This window comes from Anomaloglossus baeobatrachus, chromosome 3 (genome assembly GCF_048569485.1).
Source record: "Anomaloglossus baeobatrachus isolate aAnoBae1 chromosome 3, aAnoBae1.hap1, whole genome shotgun sequence".
In the NCBI taxonomy this organism is placed as follows: Eukaryota; Metazoa; Chordata; class Amphibia; order Anura; family Aromobatidae; genus Anomaloglossus; species Anomaloglossus baeobatrachus.
In genome coordinates this window covers 325,340,600-325,362,193 of record NC_134355.1, presented here as the reverse complement: position 1 = coordinate 325,362,193, position 21,594 = coordinate 325,340,600, and the positions used below count along the sequence as shown (strand labels likewise).

At 45.3% G+C, this 21,594-nt stretch overlaps 1 protein-coding gene across 1 annotated transcript in view; it reads right to left on the bottom strand.

Moving 5' to 3' along the window:
• SLC22A16 (solute carrier family 22 member 16) overlaps nucleotides 1-21,594 on the bottom strand; it is an 84,338-nt gene that overhangs the window by 24,308 nt on the left and 38,436 nt on the right. Inside the window, exon 2 of the mRNA XM_075340050.1 lies at nucleotides 20,367-20,843. Coding sequence (XP_075196165.1) covers nucleotides 20,367-20,843 — 477 coding nt within the window. The remainder of the gene's footprint in view (nucleotides 1-20,366; nucleotides 20,844-21,594) is intronic.

Here is a 21,594-nt window from a genome sequence, read left to right as displayed (position 1 = left end):
CTACAGCAAATGGAGCCGACTGATGGTTACAGGCAGATAACACATGTCGCTTACAGTAGTTATCAGAAAAAGTGACACACTTTATTTTTACTTTGTAATCATAAGATTGGCATAATTGCTTAAATAAATATTGGTCATGTTGTCCTTTAAATTAAATTACTAATGAACATTACTAGATTGACAAATTAGTGACATCACTGTGTGCATTACACAGAAGTGCCTATGACATCAGAGGGTTTATTCACCAGGTGTAAAGATATCACTTTTATTTGTCGGTGTATTGTGGAATACTGAGAGATATGACAAGATAAATTCTCTAGAATTGTGGCACAATTTGAAACAAAAAATGTCCTTCATGACATGCCCCATATTTCTTGTGTGTTTTATTTATTATGTATACATAACACTCAACCGTCCCGGATTCAGCAGGACTGTCCCGATTTGAGGAAAAAATAGGAAAAAATAGCGGAAAACCTCGGCACATCCAATCCAGGGTGGATATTAAAAATTAGTAACTTAAATTCAAAAACATATTACAAACACAATACCCGCTGGACAGGGTACACCTTATGTGAGGGGTACCCTGTTCAGCAAGTCTTCTGTTTTTAATATGTTTTTTTAATTACTGTTAAAAAATTAATAATATTCACCATGGATTGGATGTGCCGAGATTTTCCTCTATCCTTTTTCTAATCTGCTGTGCCACATCAGTATCATCAGCACCTGTCCAGGAAAATTCAACATGAACTTGGTATTGACAGTGCGACAAGCCTACTTCGTTTGCTTTTCTAGATTAACAATTCTCTTCTTCTCTTGAGATCTGGTGTCTTCCAGGAATCAAACCCACTGCTAAATATTTGAACCATAGCCAGCATTGAAGAATATTGGTATACATAAAGCTACATTGCAAGCAGTGAACGCAGAAGCAGATTATACTGGTGCAAAGAAATACATCTGTACATAGCAGTGTATTTCTATGTACTTGTATTTTAGAGATGAAGAAAAACTCAGATTTTGTTATGTTATAAAACTACTAAATATAATGAAAAACAATTACAAAAATGTAATTTTCTCTTTTTTTGCGAACATGGTAAAAATGATAAAAAAATGTTGTGATTGATTTATTTTTCGATTAAAACCATAAAAAAGTACTAAAGATGTTGCGCTGAGGCCAGGTTCACATGTATTGTGAAAGCTGTGTTTTTCTACTGATTTTTTTTTCTATGTTATATATGGTTATATGGTGTCCGCACCACAGAACGCAATAACAATCGTCCATGATTATTGCGTGTTTGCAGCGTTTCTTTTGTGCATTTTCCCTGGTATTTGATGTGTTTTTGCTGCAGATGTGAAGAGTTTTTAATGCTTTTTTACAGTACAGTAAAGGTTTGATTCTGCCTTAAAAATGAAACTGCCTTTTTTAACATGTGCTTTTTTCATTCTCCACATAGAAGGCTATTTACGAAATAAGCACCAAAACCGCACAGTTCAGCAGCATCGTTAGATGCACCAAAACACAAGTTTTCATTAACTCACATCCACTTGAGAAATTTAGGCCGTGTTCACATGTAGTGTAAATGCTGCATATTTTCTATTGCTTTTTTGCACTAGAAATTCTGCTGTGTTTAACTGTTCAAGCAAAGTTGATGTGTTTTCATGAAAACTGTGCCCACTCTGCATTTAAAGATGCTGCTGAACTGTGTGGTGTGGTTTTTTTTTCTAGAGGTTTCTATATGGATATTAAAAACAAGCATGTAAAAAACTGCAGTTACTTCAAAGCTTTTCTGTAATAAAAAAAAACACATTAAAATGCTGCTTTACATCTGCACCAAAAAAGCATCAAATAAAGGTGAAAAGGCATAAAAAATGCAGAAAACAAAAAAACACATCCTTTTTGACACGTGTGAACACGGCCTTACAGACGCACATATGGAAAATGTCATATAGTGAAGCTTAATATAAATGAGAAAGTTCTGGATGCTACAACTATGAATGAATGAACTAAAAAATAAATCCACAGGTCCAACTAGAGATGAGCACGACACACAGATGATGTTGCACCAGCCCTGACTAATCAAACGTTGCGTTGAGGACTCCAGAAGGTAAGAAATCTGCAAGCCTCCCTTCCAACCACTAGGTACCTCTGACCTGGATGGTGGGCCAGAGTCCTGTGCATCAATCCACTCATCTTTAGTCCCAACCGTTCCGTATTTGAATCTACACCCTGCAGTCTCGAGTGTCTGCTGAATGTCCCTCAATGACACCTTCCCTCTGACATCTCTCCCGGCCAGGATAGAAAGAAATGGCAAATGGGTGTGGCTTGAAGTTTGGCTAGGGATGTAGTTAGAATGTGTATGATCTGTCCCTCTTTCCGTTCTTCAAAAGTTGGGAAGTATGGATAAGTATGCCCCATTGTGCTTATTGTTCCTGTAAAGTAACATAGAGATGTGTTCTTCTTTATCTATATAGAGACCAAGTCTGTCAAAGTTTTTGCTAGGATATATTAAGCAATTGGGGTCCTCAACAGAATTTACAAGAAAGGTAAAGGTGGACACATCTAAATCTGTGTGTGTGGAAGGAAAACTTGTGTAAGGGGTTCTTTGAGTAGAAGCTCAGCTCAGGTTGTCCTCTGTTCCTCAAAGATTTTGCCAGTCATAGACCGTTTTATCTACCAAGCCACTGCAACCAGGGTTGCTTTCTATAATACCAGGCTCTTAGGGCCGCTTTACACACTGTGACATCGCTAGCATTTGCTGGCATGTGGAGCGCGATAGCACCTGCCCCCGTCGTACGGCCGATATGTGGTGATCGCTGATGTAGCGAACATTATCACTACGGTAGCGTCACACGCACATACCTGTTCAGCGATGTCGCTGTGACTGCCGAACAATCCCTCCCTCAAGGGGGAGGTGCGTTCGGCGTCACCGCGACGTCACTAAGCGGCCGGCCAATAGCAGCGGAGGGGCGGAGATGTGCGGGACGTAACATCCCGCCCACCTCTTTCCTTCCTCATTGCCGGCGGACGCAGGTAAGGTGAGGTTCCTCGTTCCTGCAGTGTCACACATAGCGATGTGTGCTGCCGCAGGAACGGCGAACAACATCGTACCTGCAGCTGCAACGATAATTGGGAATGGACCCCCATGTCACCGATTAGCGATTTTGAACGTTTTTGCAACTATTCAAAATAGCTCATAGGTGTCACACACAACGACATCGCTAACAAGGCCGGATGTGCGTCACAAATTCTGTGACCCCAACAACATCGCTTTAGCGATGTCGTAGCGTGTAAAGCGGCTCTTAGTCCCCCCTTCACATGTCCATGATAAAAATGCACGTTTTCATGGTCCATGGTGTGGATGCATATGTGTGCGTGTTCCGTGTGTGTCTTCAGCGTGTGTTGTCAGTGTACGCTCTGTGTGCTATCTGTGATAGCACACGGACAGCAGGAACTTCTATACTCTCCTGTCACCATCGCTGCTGTCGCCGGCGCTGCTTTGCTTCCAGGTCCGGGGTGCAGTGAATATTCATGAGCATAATGAGCGGGCCTGGAAGCAAGTGACAGCAGTACCGAAGACAGCAGGGCTAGAGACAAGTGAGTATAGAAAATCATTTTATTTCAAAGATATGTGTTTTCTTCGGTATGTGTCACACTGATGTCACACGAATTATATCAGTGTGTGGTCCATGGGACACCCGTGCTGCTGAAGAAAAACAGACACTCCTGTGCGCCACACGGACACATGTCCATGAGAAAACAGGGATGTGTGTACAGATCCATTGATTTTAATGCGTCTGCATATGTCCGTGTCTTCGGTACATATGAAAATGGATGTCATAATTACCGGAATCATGGACGTATAAAGGAGGCCTTATACAGACAAATGGTTAGGGCACCTTAAGTGTTCTTTCCCCTCTCCTTTATTTCAGACAAAGTGTTTACTTTTGGAGGACACTTGGATTAAATATTAATCAGCATAATTCTTACCACATATTTGATAAGTCTCTGTAGAAGGGAAAAATAGACTGATTTTGCACAGTTTTATGTAGCTGAAAAAAATGGGCTTACTTTTTAGAATTTACTAATAGGACCACATTAATAATAGAACCATAATAAAGGTGCCATTAGGCAAGCAAGCGATGATGGTCAGAGTGGAACCATTTTTAAACTTCTTTACAGTAACAGATTACCAATTGAGCATAGTAGGCACCAGGTGGAGGAGCTTCAAGATTTCAACTGCTTAGTGGTCTCCACAGAGTTTAATCGAGCACTACTTATTTGCAATGGTTTTGAGTATAGATTGGTCAGCTCACCAGTTATACAAATCTGTTGGTGCTGCCTGATTAAAAAGTCTTCAAGGCAAGTACTGAGAAGCAGGGCTGGTACCCCAGGCAGACAATAGGATAATAAAGATCCAGTACTTGAGCAAACCCGATAAAAACATTTATTTTATTTTTTTTAAATAGTCCACAAAAAGCAATTTGCTTTAAATGGATATACCACCCTTACTCATGGTTACATACAAGTATACAGTAACATGCATAAGTTTGGGCACCCCTGGTCAAAATTACTGTTATTGTGAACAGTCAAGCGATAGAGGCATAGAATTTTACAGTGGGTATGAAAAGTATTAAGACCCCTTTAAAGTTTTCACTCTTTGTTTCATTGAAGCCATTTGGTAAATTCAAAAAAAATCATTTTTTACCATTAATGTACACTCTGCACCCCATGTTGACAGAAAAAAAACAGAAATGCAGATATTTTTGCAAATTTATTAAACAAGAAAAACTGAAATATCACATGGTCACAAGTATTCTGACCCTTTGCTCAGACACTCATATTTAAGTCACATGATGTCCATATCCTTGTGGTCCTCCTTGAGATGGTTCTACTCCTTCATTGGAGTTTAGTTGTGTTTAATTAAAACAATAAGACTTGATTTGGAAAGGCACACATGTGTCTATATATAGTCTTGAGGCTGCAATTCACATGCTTGTAATGTTGCATGTTTATTGAACATTTGTCACAGCTCAGTTTTTTGTTTTTTTTGTCTGTTATCTTGCTTTAATGCAAGTTGGGGGTGCAGCCCTCCTGATACTGAGGCTGAACAATTACCTGCTTCTCACTTTTTGCTGTGTATTTATTCTGGGACCCAGCTAACCACTTTACCATCCATATTGAAGTTTTGACATGACACTAGTCAGGTACAGAATATGTTTTTAACTTTAGTAGGTTAGGGACTGTCTCAGATGGGTACACTGTGACGAGGTGAGACAGCTTCTTACCTTTTTGCAAAAATGTATATACTAAGTACCCTGTTTATTAAGCACTTGCAATTTATTTATTTATAGTCAGGGTATTTTTTCTACAATTTTCTCCTTGTTTTTTTCTAGTCTTGAGGCTGCAATTCACATGCTTGTAATGTTGCATGTTTATTGAACATTTGTCACAGCTCAGTTTTTTGTTTTTTTTGTCTGTTATCTTGCTTTAATGCAAGTTGGGGGTGCAGCCCTCCTGATACTGAGGCTGAACAATTACCTGCTTCTCACTTTTTGCTGTGTATTTATTCTGGGACCCAGCTAACCACTTTACCATCCATATTGAAGTTTTGACATGACACTAGTCAGGTACAGAATATGTTTTTAACTTTAGTAGGTTAGGGACTGTCTCAGATGGGTACACTGTGACGAGGTGAGACAGCTTCTTACCTTTTTGCAAAAATGTATATACTAAGTACCCTGTTTATTAAGCACTTGCAATTTATTTATTTATAGTCAGGGTATTTTTTCTACAATTTTCTCCTTGTTTTTTTCTAGTCTTGAGGCTGCAATTCACATGCTTGTAATGTTGCATGTTTATTGAACATTTGTCACACCTCAGTTTTTTGGTTTTTTTGTCTGTTATCTTGCTTTAATGCAAGTTGGGGGTGCAGCCCTCCTGATACTGAGGCTGAACAATTACCTGCTTCTCACTTTTTGCTGTGTATTTATTCTGGGACCCAGCTAACCACTTTACCATCCATATTAAAGTTTTGACATGACACTAGTCAGGTACAGAATATGTTTTTAACTTTAGTAGGTTAGGGACTGTCTCAGATGGGTACACCGTGACGAGGTGAGACAGCTTCTTACCTTTTTGCAAAAATGTATATACTAAGTACCCTGTTTATTAAGCACTTGCAATTTATTTATTTATAGTCAGGGTATTTTTTCTACAATTTTCTCCTTGTTTTTTTTTCTAGTCTTGAGGCTGCAATTCACATGCTTGTAATGTTGCATGTTTATTGAACATTTGTTACAGCTCAGTTTTTTTTTGTTTTTTGTCTGTTATCTTGCTTTAAAGCAAGTTGGGGGTGCAGCCCTCCTGATACTGAGGCTGAACAATTACCTGCTTCTCACTTTTTGCTGTGTATTTAATCTGGGACCCAGCTAACCACTTTACCATCCATATTGAAGTTTTGACATGACACTAGTCAGGTACAGAATATGTTTTTAACTTTAGTAGGTTAGGGACTGTCTCAGATGGGTACACCGTGACGAGGTGAGACAGCTTCTTACCTTTTTGCAAAAATGTATATACTAAGTACCCTGTTTATTAAGCACTTGCAATTTATTTATTTATAGTCAGGGTATTTTTTCTACAATTTTCTCCTTGTTTTTTTTTCTAGTCTTGAGGCTGCAATTCACATGCTTGTAATGTTGCATGTTTATTGAACATTTGTCACAGCTCAGTTTTTTGGTTTTTACGTGTCTATATAAGACCTTGCAGCTCACAGTGCATGTCAGAACAAAGGAGAATCATGAGGTCAAAGGAACTGCCCAAAGAACTCAGAGACAGAATTGTGCCAAGGCACAATCTGGCCAAGGTTACAAATTAATTTTTGCAGTCCTCAAGGTTCCTTAAATGCCAGAAGTTTGAGACCACCAAAACTCTTCCTAGACCTGGCCGTCCAGCCAAACTGAGCAATCGTGGGAGAAGAGACTTGGTGAGAGAGTTAAAGAAGAACCCCAAGATCACTGTCGCTGAGCTCCAGAGATGCAGTAGGGAGATCAAAGAAAGTTTCACAAAGTCAACTATTACTGCAGCCCTCTACCAGTTGAGCCTTTATGGCAGAGTGGCCTGACAGACGCCTCTCCTCAGTGTAAGACATATGAAAGCCCGCATAGATTTTGCAAAAAAACCACATGAAGGACTCCGAGACTATGAGAAATAAGGTTCTCTGGTCTGATGAGATGAAGATAGAACTTTTTGGTGATAATTCTAAGCAGTATGTATGGAGAAAACCAAGCACTGTTCATCACCTGCCCAATACAAACCCAACAGTGAAACATGGTGGTGGCAGCATTATGCTATGGGGGTGTTTTTGCAGGGACAGGACGACTGGTTGCAATTGATGGAAAGATGAATGTGGCCAAGTACAGAGATATCCTGGCTGGCCCAGCCAGAGCCCTGACCTAAACCCAATTGAGCATCTCTGGAGAGACCTGAAAATGGCTGTCCACCAACGTTCACCATCCAACCTGATGGAACTGGATAGCATCTGCAAGGAAGAATGGCAGAGAATCCTCAAATCCAGGTATGGAAAACCTTGTTGCATCATTCCCAAGAAGACTCATGGCTGTACTAGCTCAAAAGGGTGCTTCCACTCAATACTGAGCAACGGGTCTGAATACTTATGACTATGTGATATTTCAGTTTTTCTTGTTTGATAAATTTGCAAACATTTCTACATTTCTGGGTTTTTCTGTCTAGATGGGGCGCAGTGTAAATTAATGAGAAAAAAATGAACTTTTTTGAATTTACCAGATGGCTGCAATGAAACAGAGTGGAGAAAATATATATATATATACTAGAAGGTGGCCCGATTCTACGCATCGGTTATTCTAGAATTTACGTATTGTGTAGTTCATGTATGATTTTTGTTATATATATATATATATAGATGTTGTTGTGTGTAGTTACCAAGTGTTTGTGTAGGGCGCTGTACATGTTCTGGATGTTGTCTGGGTGTGATGGGGGGTGAGAGGGGTGTTGTTTGTGTGTTGTGTTGTTTGGGGAGCGCTGTGTGTCTGTAGCGTTGTGTGTGTGTTGCGCGGTTTGTGTGTGTGTGGTGTGTTTTGGGGGGAGGTATGTTTTGTGCAATGTGTGTGTTGTGCGGTATGTGCGTATATTTGTGTGTGCAGCTTTGTCTGTGTGTGTGGGTGTCTGTGTAGGGCAGTTGTTTGTGGTTCCCAGTGTGTGTGTGGTGTGTTGTGCAGTGCGCGCGCGTGTGTGTGTGTGTGTTGGGGGTAGGTGTGCACTTCCCATCATGCTCCATCCCCCATGCAGCGCACTCCCCATCGTGCTCCATCCCCCATGCTGCGCACCCCCCCATCGTGCTCCATCTCCCATCCTGCGCACTCCCAAACGTGCTCCATCCGCCATGCTGCGCACTACCAAACGTGCTCCATCCGCCATGCTGCGCACTCCCAAACGTGCTCCATCCGCCATACTCCGCACTCCCCATCGTGCTCCATCCCCCATGCAGCGCACTCCCCATCGTGCTCCATCCCCTATGCTGCGCACCCCCCATCGTGCTCCATCTCCCATGCTGCGCACTCCCAAACGTGCTCCATCCGCCATGCTGCGCACTCCCAAACGTGGTCCATCCGCCATGCTGCGCACTCCCAAACGTGCTCCATCCGCCATACTCCGCACTCCCCATCGTGCTGCATCCCCCATGCTGCGCTCTCCCAAACGTGCTCCATCCGCCATGCTGCGCACTCCCAAACGTGCTCCATCCCCTATGCTGCGCACCCCCCATCGTGCTCCATCTCCCATCCTGCGCACTCCAAAACGTGCTCCATTCGCCATGCTGCGCACTCCGACACGTGCTCCATTCGCCATGCTGCGCACTCCCAAACGTGCTCCATCCGCCATGCTGCGCACTCCCCATCGTGCTCCATCCCCCATGCTGCGCACTCCCAAACGTGCTCCATCCGCCATGCTGCGCACTCCCCATCGTGCTCCATCCGCCATGCTGCGCACTCCCAAACGTGCTCCATCCGCCATGCTGCGCACTCCCAAACGTGGTCCATCCGCCATGCTGCGCACTCCCAAACGTGCTCCATCCGCCATACTCCGCACTCCCCATCGTGCTGCATACCCCATGCTGCGCACTCCCAAACGTGCTCCATCCGCAATGCTGCGCACTCCCAAACGTGCTCCAGCCGCCATGCTGCGCACTCCCAAACGTGCTCCATCCGCCATGCTGCGCACTCCCAAACGTGCTCCATCCGCCATGCTGCGCACTCCCAAACGTGCTCCATCCGCTATGCTGCGCACTCCCAAACGTGCTCCATCCGCCATGCTGCGCACTCCCAAACGTGCTCCATCCGCCATGCTGCGCACTCCCAAACGTGCTCCATCCGCCATGCTGCGCACTCCCAAACGTGCACCATCCGCCATGCTGCGCCAGCATCAGCCTCTCTGTCCCCAGCATCAGCCTCTCTGTCCCCAGCATCAGCCTCTCTGTCTCCAGCATCAGCCTCTCTGTCTCCAGCATCAGCCTCTCTCCTCCCAGCATCAGCCTCTCTGTCCCCAGCATCAGCCTCTCTGTCCCCAGCATCAGCCTCTCTGTCCCCAGCATCAGCCTCTCTGTCTCCAGCATCAGCCTCTCTGTCCCCAGCATCAGCCTCTCTGTCCCCAGCCTCAGCCTCTCTGTCCCCAGCATCAGCCTCTCTGTCCCCAGCATCAGCTTCTCTGTCCCCAGCATCAGCCTCTCTGTCCCCAGCATCAGCCTCTCTGTCTCCAGCATCAGCCTCTCTGTCTCCAGCATCAGCCTCTCTGTCCCCAGCATCAGCCTCTCTGTCCCCAGCATCAGCCTCTCTGTCTCCAGCATCAGCCTCTCTGTCCCCAGCATCAGCCTCTCTGTCCCCAGCATCAGCCTCTCTGTCTCCAGCATCAGCCTCTCTGTCTCCAGCATCAGCCTCTCTGTCCCCAGCATCAGCCTCTCTGTCTCCAGCATCAGCCTCTCTGTCTCCAGCATCAGCCTCTCTGTCCCCAGCATCAGCCTCTCTCATCCCAGCATCAGCCTCTCTGTCTCCAGCATCAGCCTCCCTGTCCCCAGCATCAGCCTCTCTGTCCCCAGCATCAGCCTCTCTGTCTCCAGCATCAGCCTCCCTGTCCCCAGCATCAGCCTCTCTGTCTCCAGCATCAGCCTCTCTCTCCCCAGCATCAGCCTCTCTGTCTCCAGCATCAGCCTCTCTGTCCCCAGCATCAGCCTCTCTGTCTCCAGCATCAGCCTCCCTGTCCCCAGCATCAGCCTCTCTGTCCCCAGTATCAGCCTCTCTGTCTCCAGCATCAGCCTCTCTGTCCCCAGCATCAGCCTCTCTGTCTCCAGCATCAGCCTCTCTGTCCCCAGCATCAGCCTCTCTGTCTCCAGCATCAGCCTCTCTGTCTCCAGCATCAGCCTCTCTGTCCCCAGCATCAGCCTCTCTGTCCCCAGCATCAGCCTCTGTGTCCCCAGCATCAGCCTCTCTGTCCCCAGCATCAGCCTCTCTGTCTCCAGCATCAGCCTCTCTGTCCCCAGCATCAGCCTCTCTGTCTCCAGCATCAGCCTCTCCGTCTCCAGCATCAGCCTCCCCATCCCAGCCTTCCCCAGGATCAGCCTCTCTCCTCCCAGCCTCCTCCAGCACGCCGTGCTCCTCTGCCGACACTCACAGATCCGATCGCATACACTCACACCCACACCCACACACACACACCCACACACACACACACACCCGATCGCATACACTCACACACATCCGATCGCATACACTCACACACACCTGATCGCATACACTCACGCACACACACACTGACGATATTGCACATACGCGCTCATACTCACAACATCCGGAGATACCACATGCTTCTGGCCATGTGATCCTCCGGCAGGTCCTGGAAGCTCACAGCACAGTATCGCCGCCGAGAAGCAAGCGATATCTCCGGATGCTGTGAGTATGTGGATGCGATGTGATGTATGTGTGATGTGTGTGTGTGTGAGAGTGAGTGTGAGCCGGTGTACACTGGTAACTATGATACACATCGGGTAACTAAGGGACCTTAGTTACCCGATGTGTATAATGGTTACCAGCGTTCACGGGCTCCGTCAAGATCCCAGCATCGCAAGGTTATGTCTGGCGCTGCTGGGATCGTGACGGAGCCGGTGTAGAAGCAAGCGATATCCCAGGATGTTGTGAGTGTGTGGATGTGATGTGTGAGGTGTGTGTGAGAGTGAGTGTGATCTGATGTGTGTGTGTGTACTCACCTGGGAGTCGGAGCTACGTGTCAGTTGGGCCAGAGCGAGCGTGCATTGCGTGAGGGGGGCGGGGCCTGCAGAGAGCCGGGGCGAGAGGCCAATCCGTGTGGGGGGGCGGGGCCATGGCGAGCCCAGCGGCCAATCAGCTTTGTGTCACCGTAAGGACACAATGTCACCGTAAGGACACAATTTTGAAGCATGACAGACAGACAGACAGACAGACAGAATAAGGCAATTATATATATATATATATATATATTAATCTTTTACATTTTAAAAATTTCAAGAAGGAAAATGATGGGCTGATGCAAAAGTAAGGACACCCTTGGAGATTTGTGTGCTCAGATAGCTTTGACCAAGATTTCAGACCTTAGTTACCCTGTGAGGGTTATGGCTTGTTCACTATTTTCCTTAGGAAAGGCCAGGTAATGCAAATTTTACAGCCTTCTAAAAATACAGGCTCCTTTAACTTTGTGCCAAAAAAACAACAGCCAATGTTTTTCTAACCAGCTGCCTAGCACTCCGAAAATTAAAATGATGAATGATGGAGGTCCACAGAGCAGAAGAAGGCTTAAGAAGATAGCAAAGTGTTTTCAAATTGCCCTTTCCTCAGTTCAAAATATAATTAAGGACTGGCAGTTAACAGGAACAGTGGAGCTCAAGTTAAGGCCTGGAAGACCAATCACAATTTCTGTGAGAGCTGCTTGTAGGATTGCTAGAGAAGCAAATCGAAACCCTCGCTTGACTGAAAAAAACCTTCAATATGATTTAGCAGATTCTGGAGTTGTGGTACATTATGTCCCACTCTTGGGAGACCTCTGGCCGGTCTGGGACCAGAGGGTTACAGTACCTTATTGTTCGCAGGTCTACAATTTGTATTTGAGTGAATCTGCTTTGTTTTAGTGCTGTAGGGGTTAAGGATTATTTCAATCTGGTTGTCCTCTGTAGCCTTAATCTCAGGTGCAGCTCTATTGTGACCACTCCCCTTCACTATAAAAAGTCACGTGTCTTACCATCTGACACTGGTTATAGATTTTAAATCTATTGCTGACCACTTTGGAAGAAGCCTGTCTCTGAAAGAAGCTGAGGAGCATGACTTGGAGCTATGGTGTTTAGCTGCATTGGAGGAGCTTGAAGTGTTTTTCCTTTTTGCTTCTATTTTCTCTTTGTATGTCTCCCTTACCTTGTGTTGTATTATTGCAGTGGTGATATTAGTGTTCTTGCTGGCCTGCTCACTAGCCAGGGTGAGTTCATGGCGAGCGAGGGCCTAGGCATGTGATGGCGATGGGGTAAAGCACCAGTATAGATATGTTAGGGAGCGCAGGGTACAGACTCAGGTGAGGAGCAGGAAGTGTCCCCTCCCCCCTCTCCCTATCACCAGGGCCTTCCTTCTATATCATTCCCATTGTTACCCCTGTATTGCGCTGCAAGCTAAGCATCTGTACGATTTGATGTGACAACATTGTTCTACTGTTCAAAGACCTGGAAATGTTTTGCTATGGGCCAAAAGCAAAACATTTCCGGAGGTGTGTGGCCGGTGTTTGATATTTTTTTTATTCTCCATGAACAAAACATCTGAGAATGCTGAATGTAAGCTAAATTTGAGCTAAACAAACACTAACCGCAGCGCGCACAATATAGGCTATCACTCACACACAAGCACAGCGCTATACTCACCTTGGTGATTTTCATGTCATTTTCCAAGCCCGAACACCGAGCCTCGAGCCCAAAGGCTGCTTTACACACAGCGACATCACTAGCGATGTCGCTGCAGATCGCACCAGCCCCCGTTGTTTGTGCGTCACGGGCAAATCGCTGCCCGTGGCGCACAATATCGTCCGTCACACATACTTACCTGCCTAGCGACGTCGCTGTGGCCGGCAAACTGCCTCTTTTCTCGGTGGGCGGTTCGTGCGGCATCACAGTGACGTCACACGACAGGCGGCCAATAGAAGCAGAGGGGCGGAGAGCAGCCGAAGGAAAAAAACGCCCACCTCGTTGCCGAAGGACGCAGGTACGGTGTTGTTCGCTGTTCCTGGGGTGTCACACGTAGCGATGTGTGCTGCCTCAGGAACGACGAACAACCTGCGTCCACAACGAGCAACGATATTATGAAAATGAACGACGTGTCAACGATAAGGTGAGTATTTTTGATCGTTGGCGGTCGCTTGTACGTGTCACACGCAACGACGTCGCTAACAAGGCCGGATGTGCGTCACGAATTCCGTGACCCCCAACGACAACCTTAAGGTTCGCTCATCTCTATTTACAAGCTGTCATACTTGTCAAAGGGGTTGTTACTACCGTAGGTACTAACCATACTGGATACCCAAACTTTTCCATCGGCTCATTTTCATTTTTTGTTAATTTTAACATTTCAAAGTATTTTTTTTGCCTAAAGGAAATGTGTCATTTTTACCTTTAGAGATCATTTCATCTTAAAATTGCTTAACTGAACTGTTCACAATAACATTAATTTTTACCAGGGGTGCCCAAAGTTTGACATGACAATATATATTAATGATTAAGGATGGTGTATTTACTTATTTCTTCTTGGATTTCAACCTTTTTCTTGTCATGTGCTTTTTGTGGACTAATTAAGGCCTCCGCCACACATCCGTGAAAACCACGTCCGTGTAAAACGGGCCGTTTTTCGGGTCCGTTTTCCGTTTTTTAGTTCCGTTTTTATGGTATGTATGGCCTGCGTGTGTATCCCGTATGCTAGCCGTATGTGCGTGTGGAATGTCCGTGTGTGCGTGAGTGAAATAACTGACATGTGTGTGTGTTGTCCGTGTGAAATGTACGTGTGTGATGCAAAATGTCGTTACTACATGTCGGAAGACAGAGTAGCCATTCTCATGCCGCGGCTCTGTCTTTGTGCCGTGTACTGATTAGCGGTCACCTGTGAAGGATTCACCGGTGACCGCTAATCCCCCGAGTGTCTGAAGTGTCCCCCCCTCTCTCATACCACACCGTTCCCCGATCACCGGCACTGCACGGCATTCACACTGTTCCGGCGGCTTTTTCTAATTTGAAAAAGCCGGCCGCTCATTAATCAATCTCGTATTCCCTGCTTTCCCCGCCCACCGGCGCCTGTGATTGGTTGCAGTCACACACGCCCACCACGCTGAGTGACAGCTGTCTCACTGCACCCAATCACAGCAGCCTGTGGGCGTGTCTATACTGTGCAGTGAAATAAATAAATAAATAATTAAAAAAAACGGCGTGCGGTCCCCCCCCCATTTTAATACCAGCCAGATAAAGCCATACGGCTGAAGGCTGGTATTCTCAGGATGGGGAGCTCCACGTTATGGGGAGCCCCCCACCCTAACAATATCAGTCAGCAGCCGCCCAGAATTGCCGCATACATTATATGCGACAGTTCTGGGGCTGTACCCGGCTCTTCCCGATTTACCCTGGTGTGTTGGCAAATCGGGGTAATAAGGAGTTATTGGCAGCCCATAGCTGCCAATAAGTCCTAGATTAATCATGTCAGGCGTCTATGAGACACCCTCCATGATTAATCTGTAAGTGACAGTAAAAAAACACACACACCCGAAAAAATCCTTTATTAGAAATAAAAAACACAAACAAATTCCCTCATTACCAATTTATTAACCCCGACAAACCCTCCATGTCCGGCGTAATCCACGGACTCCAGCGTCGCTTCCAGCTCTGCTGCATGGAGGTGACACTGAGGTTACCCGCGGCCACCGCTGGATCCAGCGGTGGCCGCGAGTTACCTGACTGACAGCAGCTGATCGCGCTACTCATCTCATTAGCTGCGTGGAGGTGACCGGAGCGGCGGTGTCTTCTGCTGCTCCTGTCACCTCCATGCAGCAGAGCTGGAAGCGACGCTGGAGTCCGTGGATTACGCCGGACATGGAGGGTTTGTCGGGGTTAATAAATTGGTAATGAGGGAATTTGTTTGTGTTTTTTATTTCTAATAAAGGATTTTTTCGGGTGTGTGTGTTTTTTTACTGTCACTTACAGATTAATCATGGAGGGTGTCTCATAGACGCCTGACATGATTAATCTAGGACTTATTGGCAGCTATGGGCTGCCAATAACTCCTTATTACCCCGATTTGCCAACGCACCAGGGTAAATCGGGAAGAGCCGGGTACAGCCCCAGAACTGTCGCATATAATGTATGCGGCAATTCTAGGCGGCTGCTGACTGATATTGTTAGGGTGGGGGGCTCCCCATAACGTGGGGCTCCCCATCCTGAGAATACCAGCCTTCAGCCGTATGGCTTTATCTGGCTGGTATTAAAATGGGGGGGGACCGCACGCCGTTTTTTTAAATTATTTATTTATTTATTTCACTGCACAGTATAGACACGCCCACCGGCTGCTGTGATTGGGTGCAGTGAGACAGCTGTCACTCAGCGTGGTGGGCGTGTGTGACTGCAACCAATCACAGGCGCCGGTGGGCGGGGAAAGCAGGGAATACGAGATTGATTAATGGGCGGCCGGCTTTTTCAAAATAGTAAAAGCCGCCGGAGTTATTATAACAGCCGTGCAGCGCCGCGCCGGAGATCGGGGAATGGTAAGTATGAGAGAGGGGGGGGAACTGACCGACAGACAGCTAGAGGGACAGATAAGACACAGAGACCGACCGACAGACATAGAGACCGACCGACGGGCTGAGGGAGAGAACGAAACAGAAAAAGAAAAAAGACCGACATCACATGAAAAAAGCACAAAATGTACAGGGAGCAAACAGAGATGCGTCTGTGTCACTCGGACGTGCGCACAGACCCATTGACTTTCATTGGGTCCGTGCTGCGTGTTGCGTGCAGAAAACGGACATGCTGGCGTGAGACACGGACCAAAAAACGCATCACGGAGACGGACTCACGGAGATAACCAAAAACGCAATTGTAACCGCTGAGATATAGTAACATTGGTGCACGTTTGGCCGTGTCTCCAGTATACACGGAAACGGACCAAACACGCACGTGTTTCACGAATGTGTGTTTCAGGCCTAAAAGAAGATGTGAAAATGGTTTTATAAGATTTGCTTGAACGTTGGAATACACCTCTATTATCTTATTTGCATTGGACCTGACAGCAGCACCACATTTATTGCCATGGCTCTAGGACATTACTGGGCATACTGGGATAGGGTTCATTATTCATGCACAGTCACTCCACTGTAAATTTGATTCCCATTCATTGACATATCTACGAGCATTGTCCACTTACTGTGAGAACGGTGTATCAATTATTCCTGTACAGCAGCCTCATTGTGTGCATGGTTTTAGTGCAATGACGTAACTGTCCTACCAATGTCCTCCTATTATGATACTGCTTAGTGTAATATTACTTGACTGTGAAATTACTGAATTCATCCCTCTTTTATGATCTCAGCTATGGTTACTGGGAAGAATGAAATAGGTTATAGTTAATACTGATGTTGAGCATTCTGTGCTACTTTGTAGACAATCATGATCTCAGTAAACTTTAATGCACCACTGGCTCTTTTCCAGAGTAATGTTTTTTGAGTTCAATGAAAATCAAATAAAACAAAAGAACACATAATCCCAGGCTTCCATGAGCTGACAGTGCGTGCAAAGTTCTGCAGAATGGTTGTGAAAGAGAATGTTGTAAATGGTAAACATCCCATTACTTTCTCCTTTTTTCTTTAATACAGTATCATACTTAACAACTTTTATAGATCGTCACCAGGGACAAACCGTAAACCCAGCAGGACTGTACCACTGTATCTGAAATGGCTGGGACTAGAGATGGGTGGATCTATTCACAGGACTCTGGTCCAGAGTCCAAGTTTGTGGTACCTGGTGGCTGGACAGAGGGCCCAAATACTTTTACCTTCGGTGTCCTCAGCACAGCTATTGATTATCCAGGGCTGGCACAACGGCATCTCTACATCCTGCTCATCTCTAGTTCGGTCCTATGGATTTATTTTTTGTTCATTAATTCATAGTCGTAGAAGCCAGAACCTAATTTTATTTACATAAGCTTCACTATATGACTAGTGATGGGCGAACTTGCAGATATCGGAGATTGGCGGGACTAACCCGACTTAAAAAAATCTGTTCAGGCCCAGAATTCAGGTCACTACCGTGACATTCCCAATAAAGACTCTGCCCGGAACCGAGTACCCCATATCCCTGGGAGCTACAACCCTTTTTCCTGGCGTCACGAACAGGATTGAACTGGACCCAGTCAAACCGGGTGACGTGTGCCCTAAACATCGTATCATATGGACTGAACTTTATTGTTTGATAAACCACCGCCATTTTGCTCTGAAAAATAACTGCGCCACAGAAGACTAAAAGACGCGAAAAGAAAGCCCTGCCCCCTGGGAGTATCCGGAATGTAAAACTAAACCGGAAGCAGGGAGCCTAGAGGCCCTGCACCAAAATGCCTCTAGGTGCCAGTGTCCCAGTTCAACCAGGGACATGGACCACGGAGAGGCTAGAGGCAGGGGTACAGCGGCTGTGCTGGACTCTGCGAGCAGGACACTTGCAGCGAGTCGTCTGATCCAGTGATGGCAGCCCAGGCGATGACATCATCAAGAGCCGCGGAGGAGGCCGCCACCAGTGCTGACAACTGTCCTCAGGTACTGTGCCCGGTGGCTGTAGGGGGCCCAGCTGACGAGCTGCCCGCAGTGGAGTGGATCCCACCTGCAGATAGTGAGGTTGCGAGGTTGTTAGTGTCATGCTAAAAAGCTACAAAACCCGGAACTGAATACCCCATATCCCTGGGTGCTACACACCGGAGGTCGGAGTAGACCACCAGGGGAGAAAGATGTTGTTTTGTTTTTGGTTTTTTTTTCGTGTGTGGGATGTTTGTTTATATGTAGAAGGCTGTGTGAGTGCTCTAAATGTATATAGGATACTAAGTAGGGCCCATCTATATATATAATTGCCTTATTCTGTCTGTCTGTCTTGGTCCAAAATGACGTCATTACAGTGACAACCGTCGCATTGGCCGCTCGGCTCGGCCTGGCCCTGCCCCCCTCACGCATTGGACACTCGGCCTGGCCCCGCCCCCCGCACGCATTTCCCGAATCCACACGGAGCCCCGACTCCCAGGTGACTGCTGCACCCCCACGAGCCCACACCGGCAACCCAGCCGAGACATACCCTTGCATTGCTGGGATCGTGCCGGAGCCGGCGTACGCTGGTAACCATAGTACACATCGGGTAACCATGGAAACCACTTTGCTTAATTACCCGATTGTGTACCATGGTTACCAGCGTATGCCAGCTCCCTGCCCATTCAGATCATTGGTCTCCCGCTGTCAAACCCGCCGATGCGTGCTGCACAGCAGGAGACCAACAAACAAAAAATGAACCAGCACTGTTGCTTTAAATAGTTACCTGATGTTTACCATGGTTAGTAGCTTACCCCGGCTCCCGGCACACGTGTGACGGAGCCGGCATATGCTGGTAACCATGGTACACCTCCTCCTATTATACTCCTCCCCCCCAGGACTACTCCTCCTATTATCCTCCTCTCCCCCCAGGACTACTCCTCCTATTATACTGCTTTCCCCCCAGGACTACTCCTATTATCCTCCTCTCTCCCCAGGACTACTTCTCCTATTATACTCCTCTCCCCCCAGGACTACTCCTCCTATTATCCTCCTCTCTCCCCAGGACTACTCCTCCTATTATATTCCTCACCTCCTGGACTACTCCTCCTATTATCCTCCTCTCCCCCCAGGACTACTCCTCCAACACACACACACACTGCATAAAACATACCTCCCCCAAAACACACGCACACACCTACACAAACCGCGCAACACACACACAGCACCACACACACAATGCTGCAGACACACAGAGATCCACAAACAACGCAACACACACAATGCAACACACAAACAACACCGCTCTCACACACCCCACACCCAGACAACACCCAGAACATTTACAGCGCCCTACACAAACACTTGGCAACTACACACAACAACATCTATATATATATATATATATATATATATAACAAAAATCATACATTAACTACATAATAAATTCTAGAATACCCGATGCCTTAGAATCGGGCCACCTTCTAGTAATGTATATAATAGGCTATGTGGGGCTCAATGTATTTACGAGGCTATGTCGGCTCATAATATATGTAAGAGACTATGTGGGTGCTCATACTGCATAGGAGGCTATGTAGGGGCTCACACTGCATATAGAGAGCTATGTGGGGCTCATAATGTATTCAGAAATCTATGTGAGGGCTTATGTTGTATGTTGTATTTAAGAGGCTATGTGGGGCACACTAGTCACAGTCTCTTACGTGGCCCCTCGAAAAAATTAATTGTCCACTCCTAAAGTAGGGTATACTTTACACATTGCACAATAGACCTTATTCTCACCAATGTTTTACAATGTCAACTGCCTGTTGCTTCAGAGAGCTATGTTTTTTTTGTTTTAATATTTACTTTACATGAATAATTTATAGTTTAACCATCATTTTAATCTTCATTTCATAAATCAATAGTACACATGAAAATAAACAACTTTGTACTTTATCTTATCAGACAAATCTGCTTTTTCTCTACTGGAATTGATCGGTCATTATCAAAATTCTGAAATCTAAGGTAAAATCTGTATTCAGTGAAGACTTTCCCATTACTGAGATAGGAGATGGCAGCTGTTACTGATAAGATAATATGTAGATAGAAGAGGCAGGAGCTAGAGGGTGGTGCTAGAGACAAAGGGAGGAGCTAGAGACAAAGAGAGGAGCTAGAGGCAGAAGGAAGAAATAGAATCAGAGGGAGGAGCTGAAGGCAGGGCGTGGAGCTAGAGCCAGAACTCCGCCCCCTTATATAGAATCTCATCAGTAACATCTCCTATCTCACTAATGGGAAAGTCTTCACTGAATTCAGATTTTACCTCAGAATTGAAAATTTTGATAATGACTGTTCAATTTTGACAGAGAAAGAAGCAAATTTGTCTGATAAAAAAATATTACAGAGTTGTTTATTTTCTTGTGTACTATTGATTAATTAAATCAAAATTAAAACGACATTAACACTTTTGCATTTGCATTATCACTGTGTGTCAATTACATTTCTTTCATAAATAAATTACCTGTCTGCGATATCACCGAAAACTACTGCACCGATAAGTACTCCAATCATGAAAGTTGGTTGAGCCAATTTAGCAAGCCATTCATGGTCACATACCAGATCCCAGTCCGTTACTATGCTGCTTTCCAAATTTCTGTGATCATACTGATATCCATCAGAACAAGAATATAAAGTTTTATTTCCATGATATGTATATGTTGGAGTAAATATACCCTCACGCTTAAACCGGTTGCAGCGATTTAGTTCCCAAATTTCCCCATTTTCTTGTTGTACAACAAGGTGATCTTTTGGTGATGTCCATAAATCCCAAACTTGATTAATCTGAGATAGAGTTTCATTATGAAGCAGCAGCAGGCTCACATTTCCTGGGGGTCGGCAAATATACTTCGGAGTAACAGCAATGAACACTGAAGCCAAGTAGTGGATGCCACAAGAGGTAGCTTGAAAAGCACATGTAAAATATACATATGCTTGGAATCTGTGGAAAATACAAAACAAAGCATTAGACTATTCACAGAAATGTAAAATATAATGAGAAAGAAACAAAGATAGAAACAAAGAAAGACACAAAGAGCAGGAAAGAAGGATAGAGCAAGAGAGAAAGAAAGAAAACGCAAGAATGAGAGAAAGAGCAAGAAAGCAAGAAAAAAAAGAGCAAGAATGGAAGACAGAAAGAGAGAAAGAAAAAAAGAGAAAGAAAGAAAAAGAGGGAGGAAAAGAAAGAAAAAGAGAGAGAAAGAAAGAAAGAGAGAGAAAAAGAGAAAGAAAAAGAGCAAGAACGAAAGAGAAAGAAAGAGCAAGAATTAGAGAAAGAGAAAGAAAGAGAAGAAAGTAAGAAAGAAAGAAAGCAAAAAAATAAAAAGCAAGCAAGAAAAATAAGAAGCAAGAAAGAAAAAGAGAAAACAAGAAAGAGAGAAAGTAAGAAAGAAAGAGAAGGAAAGAGGTAAATATCAAGAAAAAGCAAGAAAGAAAGAGAAAGAGCAAGAGAGAAAGAAAGAGAGAAGGCAAGAAAGAGAGAAAGAAATAGAAAGCGAGAATGAGAGAAAGAAATAGAAAGCAAGAATGAGAGAAAGAAAGCGTAAAAGAAAGAGCAAGAATCAGAGAGAGCAAGAAAGCAAGAGAGAAAGCAAGAAAGAGAGAGAGAAAGAAAGAGAAAGCAAGAAAGAAAGAGAGAAACAAAGAAAGAGAGGAAGGTTGAAGTCCAACAAGTGGTGAGAACAAACAATGTT